At 50.0% G+C, this 17,471-nt stretch overlaps 1 protein-coding gene across 4 annotated transcripts in view; it reads left to right on the forward strand.

Annotated features, from left to right (window-relative positions):
- BRAF (B-Raf proto-oncogene, serine/threonine kinase) overlaps nt 1-17,471 on the forward strand; it is a 118,281-nt gene that overhangs the window by 98,654 nt on the left and 2,156 nt on the right. For 3 of the 4 annotated variants that reach the window (XM_029073227.2, XM_029073228.2, XM_029073226.2), the window contains 8 exons: nt 360-477; nt 1,372-1,456; nt 2,705-2,881; nt 5,286-5,332; nt 5,595-5,713; nt 7,026-7,157; nt 12,319-12,453; nt 13,608-13,761. In XM_029073227.2, the coding sequence (XP_028929060.1) occupies nt 360-477; nt 1,372-1,456; nt 2,705-2,881; nt 5,286-5,332; nt 5,595-5,713; nt 7,026-7,157; nt 12,319-12,453; nt 13,608-13,761 (967 nt within the window). Of the gene's footprint in view, nt 1-359; nt 478-1,371; nt 1,457-2,704; nt 2,882-5,285; nt 5,333-5,594; nt 5,714-7,025; nt 7,158-12,318; nt 12,454-13,607; nt 13,802-17,471 lie in introns of all 4 variants that reach the window. The other variant, XM_029073225.2, reaches the window with a different exon arrangement.

The following is a 17,471-nucleotide window of genomic DNA, read 5'->3' on the forward strand; positions in this document are numbered from 1 at the left end:
TTCACTAGGCCACACTGCTTCCCCGGTCACAGTATGGTTCTGCGGACAAGCATTCTTCCTGCCCCAGTGAGCCGAAATTTGCAGGTGTCAGGAGTCTACCTTAGTTCCAGAGTCCAGAGCTAAAACCGGACTCCACGATGAGCTCTTAGGGTCCAGGAGTCGATTAGCGGCTTCTAGCACGTTTAGGGCAGGAGCACTCGGAGAAATGACTAGGATCTCAAAGCACATGCTGTGAATTTGAGTGGAAAATCAGGACCGCCCAAGCTCCACGCTTTGCTTGTCACCTCCAGACTGAGGAAGGCTCAAAGACCCGTGCGCTCTGCATTATCATCTTTCCCTCTCTTCTTCCCCGTTCTAAGAAAACCTTAGGTCGCCGGGACTCGAGTGACGACTGGGAGATTCCCGACGGGCAGATCACAGTTGGACAGAGGATAGGGTCAGGGTCCTTTGGAACTGTCTATAAGGGAAAATGGCACGGTATGTGAACCCTGGAGGGAAACGGTGTCCCCAGGCCCAGGATGGGGTATCGGGCTGGGGGGTGGGAGGGTCTTCGGACCCAGAAGTTGTCTGGAGGCGCACGGGCGGAAGCACTAGGTTCCCCGTCCAAGTCCCCGGCCATCCGCATTCACCGGGGTTGGCTATAGCCGGGCTCGTTTTTAAGGTGGACGGGGCAGAGGTCAAAACTGATCTCCCTTTATACGTCTGCTCTCTGTAACTAGAGCTTCCTCTGGCCATGACCCTTCATTTTTGTTTGGGAGGCTGCATCCTTCCCAGAAGGAGGTCTCCCACAGAGGCGTGGAAGAGAAATAACCCAAGCCTTAAACCTCTTCCAGAATCAAGCAATCAGTGGAATTTGTTGAGCGCCTACCGTGCGCAGAGCACTGTACTCGGTGCTTGGGAGAGTACGATAAAAGACACTTTCCCTGCCCTCAACGAGCTAACGGTCGAGAATGAATGGAATTTTTGGAGAAGTCAAAGCTTCGATGCCTGTTCACCCTCTCCCCTCTCTCTCGCCCGCTCCCCAACGTGTTTGGGACACATGCAGGGAGCCCCCCGTATAAGGCGATATTAGGGACTGGGGTTCCCCTTCGTCCTCGGTCAGGCTTTGCTATCTGTTTTCCCTCAGTAACTTCTGTGTCCTGTACTCTTACCTCAAACTTACCACAGTTGTCATTTCTAAATGACCCCCCCCAGGACCCTGCTTGCTGGAGTCACACATATTTTAATGAGGCTGGGTTGCTAGATCTTTCTTAGGGACCCCGGGAGACCCTCGTTAAGTAATTAGTAAAAATGTGTATGCACACTTCAGATTTTTTTTTTTAAAAAAAAGAAAAACATTCTTCTTCTCTTGGGGTGACCATCACTTTCCAGGTGATGTGGCAGTGAAAATGTTGAATGTGACAGCCCCCACACCTCAGCAGTTACAGGCCTTCAAAAATGAAGTAGGAGTGCTCAGGTGAGCGTACGCGAATTTCCCCTCTCCTCCGCCTAGCGGGCTCGATTATCAGCTCCCATGTTCGTAACCGTTATCCGTTGGCTGGGTTTTCTGGATCCTCCTTTCTCGAGACGAGTCTAGCTCCTTGATATAATAGCGGTGGTTCCTAATAAGGTTTCCCCCATGGCTTTTCAAAAACGTCCCCCCTCCCGCCCCCCCCCAAAAACATTGTGCCGGGAATATTCTTGAAAGCAGTGATTATGCTGGGGGTGATTGCCTGGGAGGAAGGTGCTTTTGCTTGGTATCTCCTGAGCCCTCGCCTACAGAACGGGGATCTGCTGCCTAATCCCTCCAGCCTCCAATCCTCAATCTCTCCTCCAGACCCCCGGCTCACCCGCGATCTTTACTCTCCCTGCCTCCAAAGCACAGTCCTTTGAAATCTCTACCTCTTCCCCTTTTTTGGAGGGGGCGAATTCTAAGAAACTGTGCCCATCAACAGTTTCAAGAGCTCTGGCTGGAAGAAGTGAGTCTTCACTGCCCACACTCCCTTGAGACGCAGACATTCAAGCACACAGAGTGACCTACTCACCTGTTTCCCCTCCCTCCACTCACCCCACTGACTCCTACTCCTCTGCACACGCGGGACCAAAAAAAAAGATAAGGAATGTGAGAGGGGCCAGAAAGAAGGTGGGTGGCAAACAAGATAAAGGGCAGGAAAAAGTACAGGAACCACAGTCAGTTTAAGGCCGAGGGGGTGTGGGAAAAAGTGGGTGGATAGAAGAATTCAAGCGTACGTCGGAGAGGAGAGAGTGGGGAATGGATTGGGGGTGGGGGTGGAAGAGAGAGAATGAGGTTAAAGCAGGTTGTGGGGCGGGGGGAGAGGAGTGGGGCAGTGGAATGGAAAGTGGGGTGGTGGGAGAAAGAATAACTGTAGACTAGGGTATGTGTGGGAAGTGAACAGGGAAGAGGGCAGATGGGAGAGAGAATAAGGGTGAACCAGGGTGTGCGTGGGGAGAAGAGGAAGGACAGTGAATGGTGTCCCAATAAGTACCCCAAAAGAAGCTAACGATTTACAGAGAACTCTTCGGACTAGTCTCGTCTGCTGAAAAAAGTAAGATGGGGATCTGGGCAGAACCATAAAAATGTCTCTAGCGGTTAGGGCCCCGCCTCGGTTTTCAAGGATTTGTCAACTCTGTATTTTGATGGTACCCACTGGCCTTTAACGATATTCCCCTGCTCCCCCCCACCATCTTTCCTTTTTCTCTGTAGGAAAACACGACATGTGAATATCCTCCTCTTCATGGGCTATTCCACAAAGCCCCAGTTGGCGATCGTGACCCAGTGGTGTGAAGGCTCCAGCTTATATCACCATCTCCACATCATCGAGACCAAATTTGAGATGATCAAGCTGATAGACATCGCCCGGCAGACTGCACAAGGCATGGAGTAAGTACAGCTGCAGTCGCATTCCTTGGAAGATGAATCGCCGAGCGAGAAATGTATTTGAATTAGCATTCGATGCAGCTGAACTTTTGGGCTCCCTTCCTAATTGCGAAATCTGGTTATTCGTGTTTGATGGGTTGAAGTCGTGGGCAGTAATAAAATGTTTAATATTCTTGATGTAGTTCTTGTCATAAAAAAAGAAACCAGGCCCTCAATTAAAATCCTTGGCATTTGCCTTACGTGGGGGTTTTTTTCAGAACATCCAGCTAATATTTAAAAGTGCAGGTGCTGTTATCATGAGGTTTGGAGATAAATTATTTAACAAAGGAATAGGGCTTCAAAAGATTAGGGCAGTTACCATTTATTTGAAACCAAGATGATCAGGTTCGAGATGCCCCCCCTAAGGTACGAGGCGTCAGAATGGGAAAAAATCCAATGCATCCCTCCATTTAATTGCCTGGCATCAGGCTTCCCTGGGTCAAGGGCGTCCCTACCAGTAAGAGTCTTAGAAAACAAAGTTGGGCCCGGAAGCACCAAGGAGATACCCACCCCCAGTCCCGACCCACTGATGTAAATGAGAGCCCCTGAAAGAAGCTCGCCTGTGGGGCACGTGCCAGGGAAGCGGTCCCTGAAAGGATTCTGGAAGGGCCGTCATTCCCAAAAGCCGGAGGCTGAGGGGGCCTGGAAAGACGGAGCCGTTAGTGTGATTGGGCGAGACGCCGTCCTCCTCACCAAGCCTGCTCACCTCGCCCTGGCCGTCAGTAACAACAAGGCCTGGGATCCTGCCAATGGCCCGGGCATCCACCATGCTGGGGTTGATCTCCAAAGAGTTCCGACCACTGTGGTATTTATTAGGTGCTGACTCTGAGCTAAGCGCCGTGGTAGAGCCAAGATCATCCTATCGGATGCAGTCCCCATCCCACAAGGGGTTCACCGTTGAAGACGGAGTCAGGACAGTTTCCCTTTTCCATCTTGCAGGGCTGTTAGGGGTGCCTCCCAGCCATACAGTATTTAGAACAGTGCTTGGCACATAGTAAGCACTTAAGAAATTATTACTGTCTCCATGGCATTTAACAGTAATAATAAGAAGAAGAAAAACTTGGTATCTGTTAAGGGCTTACTATGTTCCAGGCACCGTACTGAGCACTGGGGGAGACGCAAGGTGATCGGGTTGGACACAGTCCCTTTCCCACATGGGGCTCTCAGTCTTAATCCCCATTTTACAGATGAGGTAACTGAGGCACAGAGAAGTTCAGTGACTGGCCCAAAGTCACAAAGCTGATAAGTGGTAGAGACCGGATCAGAACCCACGACCTCTGACTCCCAAGCCCGTGCTCTTGCAACTAAGCCACGCTGTTTCTGTAGTAAAGTGACTGGCCCAAGGTCACACATTCCATTTTCAGGATTAGAACCCAGGTCCTTCTGGCTCCCAGGCCTTTGCTGTTGGCGAGGAACGGGTCCCACCTAATTCGGTGGTCGGGGCAACAGCGGGCTAGCCGTCTGGGATTGGGGAACTGGTTGGGGTTGGGTGTAGAGGGGACGGAGAGGCCAGAATTTTAGGTGGAGGGGGGAGCGGGAAGCTGCAAACTGGGGATGGAAAATCGATGGACTTTGGGCCCATCGAGTGAAATCGAAATTCAGACTTCTGAGGCTGTTAACATTATCAGTCCTTCCCACCCCGTTAGGTAAATGTACTTTGAATGAGGAGGAGATTAGCTGGCTGTTTCATTCCCCGGTTATGCTCAAAGCCAGGTCCCAGAGGAAAACGGTGGTCAGTGACTCAGAACTCTTCCTTTGATGGCCCTCCCGAATTAGAAATCCTCAAATGGTTGGATAAAAGTAGTGAACCGAAAATGGAGCCCCGAGTAGGCTGGATTTTTTTGTTGGTGGGTTTTTTTTTGTGTTTTTTTTTTTTTCAACGCACACCAGGGTTGACTATTATGCTTCCTGCGTAAACCAAAAAAAACCAAAAAACCCACAACAAAAGGAAGATCAGGAGAAAAACTGGAAATAAAGATGGACTGGGGCCTGTTCTGGGTAGTGAGTGGGGCTCCTGCGGTTTTGAAAGGGCTAGTTCAGGAATCTTGGCTATGGCTTCCATATGGTGATCTTAACAGAAAACCCGGTGTGGTGGATCTGTCTTGGTCTCCGACCATCTCAAATTCCGTCGGCGATGAGGGTTCCTATTCTGTAGCTTGAGAATTAGCAAGTGCAGCGACAGCTGTATTGAGAGTGCCGTTTCCCGGAGTTTTATTAAAACAACGTACACGTACACTTCGTACAGCTTATCGCAGTGCTCTGCACACAGTAAACGCGCAATAGATACGATTGAATGAATGAACGTGCGGATCCTGAGTTTAAAGACGGCGGCCTTCAGCCCATCCCCTCTTAATTCTTTGTCTTTCAGCTACTTGCACGCCAAGTCAATCATCCACAGAGACCTCAAGAGTAATAGTATCCTTCCAGAGAGATATGACGGGGAAACCTGACGACCCGCGGCCCTTTCTGCCTACAGAACGTCTCCCTTTTTTTAAAGCAGCTCTCCTGTCGAATTTCCAAATTCCAAGAAGCGACCCTCGGGGTTGGGGTGAATTATCAGGGAATGGGGATAAGTACCGAAAGCGTTTCTCGGGATGGTCCGGCTAAAACTTCCATGTGCCTTGCAGCTTAGCTTGTGGAAGATGAAATGTGTTTCTCCTTTACTACTGCTCCTCAGATATATTTCTTCATGAAGACCTCACAGTCAAAATAGGGGATTTCGGTCTAGCTACAGTGAAATCTCGATGGAGTGGGTCCCATCAGTTCGAACAGTTGTCCGGTTCCATTTTGTGGATGGTGAGCATTAAGAATAATAATGATAATGGGATTTGTTACGCGTTTACTGTGTGCAAAGCACTGTTCCTTGCTGCTCTGACAACTTTTTGACATCTTGAGATAGTGTAGTTGCCTCTCCTTCACTTGGAGGTCTTCTGAGGCTCCAGCGCTAGTACACTCACAGCCTTTAATGGAAGCGTAAAATCGGAGTTCGTTTTACCGTTGATACGTCCAAGTAGGCGAAGTCTTTGAAGATCGTTTAGCCTGTTTCTTTTTAAAATAGGGGGGAGGCGAGGGGGGGTTTCTGCTTCATTTCTTTTCATGTGGTGTTAGCACTTACTGGGTGGCAAGCACTGTTCTGAGCACTGGGGTAAATACAATTTAATCAGAACGGATGCGGTCCCTGTCCGACATGGGGCTTAGAATCTGAGTAGGAGGGAGAAGAGGTATTGAATTCCCATTTTGCAATTGAGGTAACAGGCCCAGAGAGGTTAGGCGACTGGATCCGGGTTACGCAGAGGGGAGGAGGCAGAGCTGGGGTTAGAACCCAGGTCCCTCCTGTGCTTTATCATGGGGGTCACGCTCCTTCGATGTATTCGATTGAGACAGTGCGTAGAGGGCTGGGTGATAGCGGGCAGTCATTTCTTTCTGACAGCGGCTCTGTGATACGTCTCGTTCTCTCGTTAAAGTATCGCTGCCCCCAACACTTAGATTTCTCTCCAGTTGGCGGCAGATCGCTTCATCGGTCAGTCACCGGTATGTTTTGAGTGCTTCCTCTCCGCAGAGCCCCGTACTAAGCGCTTGGGAGAGTACGATACAGTAGAGCTTGCAGATACGTTCTACCCAAGATCATTTGGAGCAAGGGTGGGCCCCGCTCTGAGGGAGAAACCAAAGTGCCGTTGGCTAATCTGTGGAGTCTGCTGCTCATCTGTATGCCTACAGAACAGGAAGCTGTGCTAGCTAAGAAGGGAAATGCACAGGGAGAAAGGTCTGGCCCAGCAAGCCTAGGTGCAGCCTGTAATCCGTGGTGGGAGTTCAGTGAATAATAGATAAATTGCACCCCAAAATGGCGGTCAGCCCGCCCAGGGTTCGCAGAGAGCACGGAAGCACCTCTTCGGCTTAGGCCGTTCATCCTCCGCTGCAGCCGATGGGCATAAGCCGTTCTGAGGGGCGATTCTTTTTCCGATGTTAATTTGGACACTGGTCCGCTGCGAATGGCGGGGCTGTTTGTCTCCCAGGGTTTGAACTCGGCAGGTGGAATGTAAAAGATCCCATTGAAGCCCAGCGAAATGCAGAAGCAACGGAAATTATTTTCTTCTTTTGTCTTCGGCAGGCCCCGGAGGTAATTAGAATGCAAGATAAAAACCCATATAGCTTTCAGTCGGACGTGTACGCGTTTGGGATTGTTCTGTATGAACTGATGACAGGCCAGTTGCCGTACTCGAACATCAACAACAGGGACCAGGTAAATATTGCATGCAACCTGAGGTTTCTCTTATTCCCTGATTTGTGTCAGTTTCAGCTTGGTGGTTTGTAAAAGGGGCCATTTTTAGGGAACTATTCAGGTTTGTGGCATAAATCTGACATTGTTTATTTCTCTCCTTTGAGACACTACCTTCTCAAAAGGAAATCAAACTCGTGTAAACGCGGGGCTTCTAAGTGACGTCCAACTGGCCGTAGATTTCGTGACGGAAATTGGGGGCCCAGAAATGACCGGGCCCCAAGTCTATGCCCCCTCACCCACCCCCATAAAGGAAGATTTTGAAATGACAATGCCTCGCTACCGTTGTTCCCACCGTCCGTTGTGGAGAGGGGGATATAAAAACATCGTCATTTTCAGTGGTGTTTATGGAGCACTTACTGTGTGCAGAGCACCTAACTAAATGCTTGGGAGAGAACAGTACAGCAAAGTAATTCCCCATCCACTGGGAGCTTACAGTCAATCGGTGGTGGTTATTGAGCGCTTACTGTGTGCGGAATACTGTACTGAGCGCTTGGGAGAGTGCCGTTTAACAGAGTCGGTAGACACATTCCCTGCCCAAAAGGAGGTTACAGTCTAGAACCTGCCATTCCTTGAGTGACAGCCGAGTTCTAACCAGCTCTCTTAAATTTTTGGTTGCGTCCACTGATGGCATGCCAATGTAGCTCCCTTCTCTCTCTCTCTCACATACCCCCCACCCCTTCCCCCCTATTTTCCTCTCTTCACTCCAGTCACTGGAAATCACCATTGTTTTAGAGAATGGTACCAAGGATAGAGATTCGCAGTAACTGAAAATATCATTCACCCACAGCAATTCCCTACTGCAGCCTCTATTTAGTACCCAGAAAGTAGAAAAGCGTTTTTGGTGGGGGTTTTTTCATTCTTTTTTCAGGGAGCGCACAATTTTTCCCTTTTTCAGACCTTAGGTAAGATGGCCTAGGAGAGCACGAACCTGGCAGTTAGAGGACCTGGGTTCTAATTCTGTCTGCTGTGTGATCTGGGGCAAGTCACTTAACTTCTGTGGCCTCTGTTTCCTCATCTGTAAAATGAGGATTCGATCCCTGTTCTCTCTCCTACTTAGACTGAGGGCCCCTGTGGGAAAGGGACTGTGTCCAACCTGATAAACATTGTTCTAAGGGCTGGGGAAGATACAAGTTAAACACATAGTAAGTACTAAACAGATACCATTAAAAAAACAACTTCTCAACAACACGTGAGACCTTTTTTTCCAATATCTAGGTCTCCATTTCTCCGTGTTTAAGTGGGCCGTAATTCCCGCTCCTGAAAATGCAGCTACTGACCTGGTTTTTAAAGATGTTCATGCCCCATTGGGTTGCTTCTGAATTTTTTCAACACTGTTTACATTACAGTTCACTTGTTTGCTCCCCATATTGCCTAGCAACCCATTGGACATGACTCTGCTCTTCTGAAGAAAGCGGTGGCCATATTCCTGTAGCGTAGGACTTTTTTTTAATTTGCTGAGGGCTTACTACGTACCAGGCACTGTACTAAACACTGGGCAAGCTAATCAGGATGGGCTCGCTATCTTATCTTCATTTCACAGATGAGGAAAGTGAGACCCAGGGAAGTGAAGTGATCTGTCCAAGGTCACAGAGCTGGAATTCACACCCAGGTCCTTTGGACTCTCAGACCCAGGCTCTGTCCACTAGGCCACGTTCCTTCATTTCCTGACTCCACTTAGCCCCGTCGAAACCTCCTCACGTTTGAGTTTTGACTTGGATTTGTTTAGGCAGATTAGAGAAATCCTGACCATCAAATAGTAGCGTATCTTTCAACCGGGTGTGGGCTTTAACGTCTCCGTCTCACTTTGTATCTGCCCTGGCGGTTAGTACAGTGCCTGGTACATTGTGAGCGTTTGACAAATGCCACAATTATTATTAAGTGCTTACTGGGTGCAGAGCCTGGTTCTAAGCACTAGGGAAAAATGTGCAGACGGGAATTACACAGGGCCTGTCCTTCAAGGGACTCCCAATCTAGGCATCGTCTCCCTAGTGACCTGTTTTTACAACCCAGTCCCTTCGCCGGCCTTTTTCATTCCCCTTCTAAGGGCTTGACTGTTCCCTCATTTATGCTTGTTGTTTACTAAAGAAATCTTTAAGATGGAAGAACGACGCTGAAAACATTGGTAAAATCTTTTTGCCAGCAGTTACGGTAGCTAAGCGTTTACTGTGTGCCAAGCACTGTGTTAAGCATCAGGGAAGATGTCTGTGGGCAAGTCACTTCCCTTCTCTGTGCCTCAGTGACCTCATCTGTAAAATGGGGATTAAGACTGTGAGCCTCATGTGGCACAACCTGATTACCCTGTGTCTCCCCCAGCGCTTAGAACAGTGCTCTGCACACAGTTTCTGTTCCACATGGGACTCCAGTCCGGGGAGGAGAGAGTAGGATTTAATCCCCGTTTTACAAATGGGAAAATTGAGGCCCAGAGAAGGGAAGTGACTGGCCGAGGGTCACCTGGCTGGCAGAGCTGGGATTAGAACCCAGGGCCTCTGACTCCCAGGTCCCGGCTCCTTCCACTAGGCCACGCTGCTTGTCTAGCAAGAGAGCAAAAGGCTTTTGCAGATGGGAAGCAGCCGGGTGAGAGATATTTAGGTATGGGTTTTTTCTTTCGAATGATTGAGGCACTGACCTTATTTCTAATCCTTTGCTCAGAGACCTCAAGTTGGAAGGAAAAAGTGGAGAGTTCCTTAACCTAAGCTTTTTCACACAGCAGCTGTGGTCATCTGTGCTATAGTAACGCCAGTTTTGTTCAGTGAGAAGTCCCCCTACCCACTCCAGTGGATCCCTCTGGCTTATCCAGAAGAGTCCAGGAGTTATCTCCCCAAATGAATGGGGATGGAAGTATATCCAGCCACCGTTTGTATTCAGAGGTGACACTTCGGGAGACGAGAGTCCACGGGTGTGTGCGAATGCCTTCCGACCAACTCTTTCCCACCATCACCACCTCGGAAACGGGGCAGCGAGCCTTTTCTAGCTCGCGGGCCAGTCAGGGGGAGCAATGAAGCCAAGGGGCTTCAAAAAGGCACATTTGCCCCCCCACAAGCGACCCAAGTGAGGTGGCCTCTTGAAGTAGGACTAGAGTTTGCCGTTTGTAAAGTGCAAGTGGAAGGGAGGGAACCACTCGAGGGTAGCGGATAATGGCCTGATTGATCAATCAGTGCTATGTTTTGAGCCCTGAATCACTCCATCGGATTCATCGAGCTTTGGGGAGAATACAGCGTAATAGAGTCGGTCGACACGTTCCCTGCCCACAGTGAGCTTACAGTCTTACTCTGTGCAGAGCACTGTGCTAGGTGCCTGGGAGAGAATGCTACAACAGAGTTGGTAGATAAGAACGAGGCATTTGATATTCGCCCCTCCCTCAGCTCCGCAGCAATTACAAACATATCTATGGCATGTAGATTATAAATTGTTTATATTAATGTCTGTCTCGCCCTCTAGACTCTGAGGGCAGGGAACACGTCTGCCAACTCCGCTGTATGGTGCTCATCCGAGTGCTCAGTACAGTGCTGTGCACAGAAATACCTTCGATGATGATACGTTCCTTGCCCACAAGGCAGCTTACAATCTAGAGGGAGAGACAGACATCAAAATAAATCATGGATATAAACATAAGTGCCGTGGGGCCGAGGGTGGGGTGAACAGCGAATGCTTAAGGAGACAGATCCAAGTGCAGAGAAACGTGGGCCGAGTTGGAGAAAATGCTTCAGGTTTGAAATAATGAGTTCAGTTACACGTCTAGCAGAGATGTAAAACCAGAATTTGCCTTTCCAGGTGAGAGGTACGGGGCTAGGATGATATGAGTCTGTTTAAAAAAACAGTTCACCCTGAAATAGAGGCTACCCATTTTTTAATTCACATACATGGAAGTCGTAAGAACACTCTTAAAATCAGCCTTGCCTTCCTTGCTTATGTTTTTTGAAAGTCAAATCTGGAGAGAGTGAAATAGTTTGGGTTTAAAAAAATGTGGAGAATGAAGACAGCGTTGCTGAGAAGACCTTGGAAGAGCAAAGCCAATATCAATCCATCAGTAGTATTGATTGAAGGCTTACTGTGTGCAGACCACACAGTATCCACCTGCCTTGGCGTGGTCCTGCCTGAAAGCAGATTGGACTGTACAGTCATTTGAGATTCCAGCTAAGGGATGTATGGTTTTGGGAACTGTTTTGAGCCTTTGACACCTGTGTGCTCTGAAGTGTGGGCCCTGTGAGCTTCTGAGATTGAACAAGCAACAGACAGATGTATTCCTTCAGCAGAACAGGGGTTTTTGGTTGGTTGGTTTTGTTTTCGTAGTATTTGTAAGCCAGGCACTCTACTAAGCGCTGGGGTAGATTCAGGCTAATCAAGTTGGACACAGTCCTCGTCCCACGTGGGGCTCACAGGCTCAATTCCCATTATACAGATAGGGAACTGAGGTACAGAGAAGGAAAGAAGAAAAGTGATTTGCCCGGGGTCACGTAAGCCGCGGAGCCAGCATTAGGACCCAGGTCTTTCTGACTCACGGGCCTTTGCTCTATCCACCGGGCACACTGCTTTTCACATTCTTCGTGGCACCTGAAGAATGACCTGCCTCCAGGCAGCCCTCCAGAGGCAGCCTCGCTCTTCGAGGCAGGATCCGAGTGGCTCGACCGACCCCCGGAAAGAGGAGGCGTCGGACTACAAGACTCAGTCCCTCTAGACTGTAAGCTCACTGTGGGCAAGGGAATGTGTCTTTTATATTGTACTCTCCCAAGCACTTAGTACAGTGCCCTGCACACAATTAGCGCTCAGTAAAGACGACTGAAACAGGAAGATTTTAGACCAGTTTTTCCTTCCTCCAAAAAACATCATGTAGTCTAACAGATCCGGTACGGGGCCCACAGACCAGGCCTAAAATAAAGTCTAATCGTTCTCTGTTGCCACGGTCAGAGGTTCAATACCAGACCGGCTGGCCATGGGTCTGGCTCAGAAATGGCATCCCTCGTAGCCCCCACGTTCTTCAGCTTTTCCAAGAGCTAGGCTACCCAGCTCCCGGCATCGGTGCGGAGTGTTTTCAGGCTGCTGACGTCCGAGGTTTTTGTTCTGTTTTCCGCCTACTCCGCAAGGACGATTTCCGTAACCGTGTAATTTTGGGACTCTCTCTCAGATCATTTTTATGGTGGGACGGGGCTACCTGTCTCCAGACCTCAGTAAAGTGCGGAGTAATTGTCCAAAAGCCATGAAGAGATTAATGGCGGAGTGCCTGAAGAAGAAAAGAGACGAGAGGCCACTCTTTCCACAGGTAAGAGGAACCCGTTAGGCATTTCCAAACTAACCTTCCCCCCGGGGGCTTTAGCCGTACTTAACGGTGAGCCCGAGAGTCCGTTCATCGAGCGCGCGCTCTCCGAACAAGGAGATACGTGGTTAAGTGATTTGGAGACGAGGGAGCATTCTTATTCCTGCCAAGTCCATAGGCGGAAGGTGGGAGCTGCGTCTCGTTCTTCCCCATCAGTCAGTCGGTGATATTGATTGATTGCCTCCCGAGAGCAGAGCCCCGTACTGAGCGCTTGGGAGAGTGCCATGCGGTAGAATCGGTCGGCATGATCCCCGCCCACGAGGAGCTTACGGCCTGGAGGGGCAGGCAGGCGTTAAATCCAGGTAGAGCAATTCCCAAGTTCCGAATTCCCAGGAACAAACCGGTTCTGACCCCGAAGCTGCGTGGTCCCCCTTGAGATATCGTCGAAAGCCGATGATCTGAACGTGGAGGGGCCGGGGCACGTTGGGGTGCTCGAAAATAGGGATCGCGAAACCAGACTGGATTTGCCGACCCCGCGGGGGTGTTCGTAGTCTTTGAACGATCGGAGCTTTCGTCTAGTTACCTGAATCAGCCCGGGTCGGATGTCCCAATAACGAGCTTCCACTTTACCTATTTTTAATTAGGCAGCCGTAAATTCCGCTGTCGCCAGATTTTTATCTGAAGCACGAGCTCCCTCTTCTGGCCCCGCAGCGGGTCTGGAGAGCCAACATCCCCTCCCCAAGATCTCCACCCCCGCCCCCCACCACCACAAGCTGGTGCAGAATCAAAGAGATAAACAAAAGGCAGCCATGTTGGCGGGTTCAATTCACCGGGGGCCGGGGGGAGAAGCGGGGTTTCCCTTAGGGTGAAGGGCAGTTTTCTCCCGAGGTGGATTTCAGGGAACGGCGTTTTCTCTAACTGTGGGCTCTCGGGAGAGTACGGAGGACAATGGAGCAATCCATCCAACGGGCCGGCCTACGAATTAGAAAAATGCCGCCTGGCTGGCAGTGACTGACCGATCGCCGCAACCCGCCGTTACTCCCCGTGGCGGTGGACGGAGCAGGCCCAGTGAGGCTGCTGCAAAATTGTGGCGACACCCCCCTTTCCCCCTCCCCTCCCCCATGGTGTTGATCGTCCTTTTTCCTCCCCGTTTGTTTCAGATTCTTGCCTCCATTGAGCTCCTGGCCCGGTCGTTGCCAAAAATCCACCGCAGTGCATCTGAGCCCTCGTTGAACCGGGCCGGCTTCCAAACGGAGGATTTTAGTCTGTACGCGTGCGCCTCTCCCAAAACGCCCATCCAGGCAGGGGGATACGGTGGGTTTCCCGTTCACTGAAAGAGGATTGCGCGTGAGAGGTGTGTGTGTGGGTCCTGGGGCTGAGAGGAAGATCAGCGTACGGGAGGCCCCGGGTGGGGGGCTGCAGATTCTACCAGCGAGCCTCTCTCTCTCTCTCTCTCTCTCTCTCTCTCTCTGTGTCTCTCTTTCTCTCTCTCTCTCTCCGGAAGACGGGCCGAGAGGACGGACTCGGTCGCTCTGGTCCGGGAGTCTTGTCGGTGGGCCCCGGGGGGGATGCCCATCCGACTGCCAGCCTCAAAGCGGTCTCTCTAAACCACCCAAATATAAACCCAGAAAGACTGTGGTGAGAAAAGCCCAGGTAGCTTTTTGTCATCCGCCGGCTCTGCTTCCTGGGCTTGTTTCGACACACCTCTGAGGACAGCCCCCACCCTCCCTAATTCTGGGCTCTGTACAGAGCAGCCTCTTGGCAGCGTAACGGCAGCTCCTCAGAGAACGGTTCTTTTCTTTTGTTTTTAATGGTGTTTGTTAAGCGCTTACTATGCGCCAGGCACCGTACTACGCTCTGGGGTAGACACGAGCTAATCAGGTCGGACGCCGTCCCCCGTGGAGCTCACGGTCTTAATCCCCATTTTACAGATGAAGTAACTGAGGCACAGAGCAGTTAAGTGACTCGCCCGCGGTCCCACAGCAGACGAGCGGCGGAGCCGGGATTAGAACCCGGGTCCTTCCGACTCCCAGGCCCGGGCTCTATCCACTAGGCCACGCTGCTGCTCTAAAATGCTGCTGCTTTAAAATGGGCCCATACACTACTCGTTTAAGCCGTCCCACGGAAAGACTCCAGCTCCCGGCACCGAGAGAAGCGGGGGAAGCTGAAGAAAGCTCCCTCTCCCGTTTAAGGTTTTAGCCGCAAAGATGGAGCTTGTTTTGAATCCAGAAATCTGAGCAAAGTCAACATGGGGAGACACTGGGAATGAGCAGTTCTATTTTTATACTTTAGCACAAAATCTGGCAACTGTTTCTTCTAAATGCAACGTGGAAAACACTCAGAATGCCAATTCCAAAGTGGTAGGTTTGACTTGCCCACTTGAGAAAATGGCACGGGTCCTTAGGCCGAGGCCAGGGGCCGAGGGGCTACCGCTGTGTAATATGGCACGTGGACCTACCTAGAGGAGAAATAAATTATTTTTGAAAAGTAAAATGGTTCAGCTTCGGGTCTTTAGTAGAAGATACCTGTAATCCTCTGGGATTGTCTCTCTTTTGCTGTCGGTTGTGTTGATGGAGTTAATGTTATTAAAGTGATTTCTTTTGTCCAGAGGGGATGTTTTTGCTTATATGAAGAAGTTGAAATTCACCTCCCCCCGTCCCCTGTCCCCAAAAAAACCAATAACAAAAATATCCCAACCAAACCACGACATTAATTCGCCACGAGTCTTTCTTCCGTAAACTGGCTCTTCTCTAGATGATAAATTTTGTGGAGTTGGGAGTTTTTTCCCCCCTCTTCCACCTTAAAAACCCTGACTTGATTTGTCCTTCCTCCAGTCCCCTCTCTTTCAAGTTATGGAAGGCCCTCGGTATTTAGGTCTCGTCCTCTCCTGAAGGAGTTTTACTCTTGAGGAATGCCGTTCGGTTTCCGATAATCCAAGGACAGAGGATTTACCATTTTTACCATTTTACCAACTTTACCATTTTATCATTTTTTCTTTAAATGTGGAGGAGGTCTGACGTGGATCAGTTATTATATTTCCCTGGGATTGAGAGGGAAGGAGAGGTGGGAAATGGAGAGTCGGCGTAGGCTTAGCGACGTAGCTTACTCTGGCTACTTCAGAGCTGACGCTGGGAGCGGAGCCAAGCCGTTACATCTTTCAACTCAATTGTCACTTAATTCAGTTGAGGCTTCTGATCCTTTGGAAAACCAGCCAGCTGAGAGTTAATAAGGATCTGACAGAGGCAGTCTCATCACCTCAGCATCCTCATCATCACCAGCTTCTCCAGAAAGGGCCAAAAAAAAAAAAAAAAGACTTAAAAATAATGACCCCATCCTCTTTATTCTTGAGACACATTGAATAAATTATTAAAACACTCAGGTACCTCGATACTAATGTGTATGGTATTCGTTAAGATCTTAATCTGGGTCAGATACTGTTCTGAGCCCTGGGGTAGATATAGATGAATTAATTTGGACAGTTCCCACCCCCCATGGGGCTCAGGTTCTTAAGTAGGAAAGAGAACAGGTATTGAAGCCTCATTTTACAGATGAGGAAACTGAGGCCCAAAGAAGTTAAGCGATTGACTCAAAGCCACCCAGCCAAGTGGCGGAGCCAGAGTTAGAACTCAGGTCCCCTGTCCCTGGGCCTCGGCTTTTTCCACTAGGCCCCGCTGCTTCTGAATAGGTCAGATTCCAGCCAAGTAAATCATTCAGTGCTGGTCGCTCGAGATAGTAGCACAGGGGCGGTCGTTTGTTTAGAAATGAATCCTTCATCAGCGATTTAGGAAAGAGAAGTGCAAGGTAAATTAGAGAAGGGCATAATTCAGGATCTCTTTAAGCATGAATATCTCTCACTTGGGCATTTCAGCCCCCAATTGTGATAGCCCATCTAATCTTATTTAAATTTTTAAACACCCCGCCCTCTGAAATCCCCAATCTTTCTAAAAGGGGCCAGCCCAACTCAGAAAGCAACCGGCGTCGCAAACCTTCCGTCAAAACCAAGTCAAGAGGCGGCAGGGCGTTGGGTTCTCTGGAGGGGGAGCACGGTCTTAATCCCCATTTTCCAGATGAGGTAACTGAGGCACGGAGAAGTGAAGTGGCTTGCCCAAGGTGATGCAGCAGACGAGTGGCGGAGCCAGGATTAGAACCCACATCCTCTGACGGGGACGGGGGCCGCGGTTGGGAGGGAAGCAGCGGAGACGGGGTCCCTGGCGTTCCGACGGAGCTGGGCCGCGACGGCAGCAACTCCCCCTCGTTTAATCCGGCCTCGTCGTCATCGGTGGTATTTATTGAGCGCTCACTGTGTGTGCAGAGCACTGCACTGGCCACTTGGGAGAGTACAGCGGAGTTGGTAGACACGTTCCCTGCCCACAAGAAGCGTGCAGCCTAGAGAAGAAGAAGGACGGTACTTGTTAAGCGCTCGCTATTGTGCCAAGCACTGTTCTAAGCACTGAGTAGATAAAAGTTAAATCAGATTGGACAGAGTCCCTGTCCCACAGGGGGCTCACGGTCGTAATCCCCATTTTCCAGATGAGGCACCCGAGGTCTGGGGAAGTGAAGCGATTTGCCCGGGGTCACACAGCAGACTAGTGGCAGAGTCGGGATTAGAACCCGACTCCCGGGCCCGTGCTCTATCCACTAGGCCACGCTGCCTCTCTAGAGGTTCTCGTGGGACCAAGTCCATAGAGAGAGGAATGAGGCAACATCCTTTATCCCGTCCCCGTGTGGGTGCCCGGCACCTTAAAGTGGCTACCTTAATTCCCCCGAGCCAATTTTTTGATACTTTGACGTCTGATCCTGGGAAAGTAGTGGGATGACTTGCCCTAGAGGCTGCAAGTTGATTATTTTTCTCAGCCTTTCGTAATGTCTGTGTGATTGAAAGAAGTCTGAAGATTCATGCAGAGGTTTAATGGTAATTAGCATTTTGTCTTTATTGGGCGTCACGGTGTAAATAGGTGTTGGGCAGAAGCCGGAGTGATCCGGGGTTCTCTTTAGAGAGGCTGAGGACATAGCCCTTTCTTAAA

Source organism: Ornithorhynchus anatinus, chromosome 10 (assembly GCF_004115215.2).
Source record: "Ornithorhynchus anatinus isolate Pmale09 chromosome 10, mOrnAna1.pri.v4, whole genome shotgun sequence".
NCBI lineage: Eukaryota > Metazoa > Chordata > Mammalia > Monotremata > Ornithorhynchidae > Ornithorhynchus > Ornithorhynchus anatinus.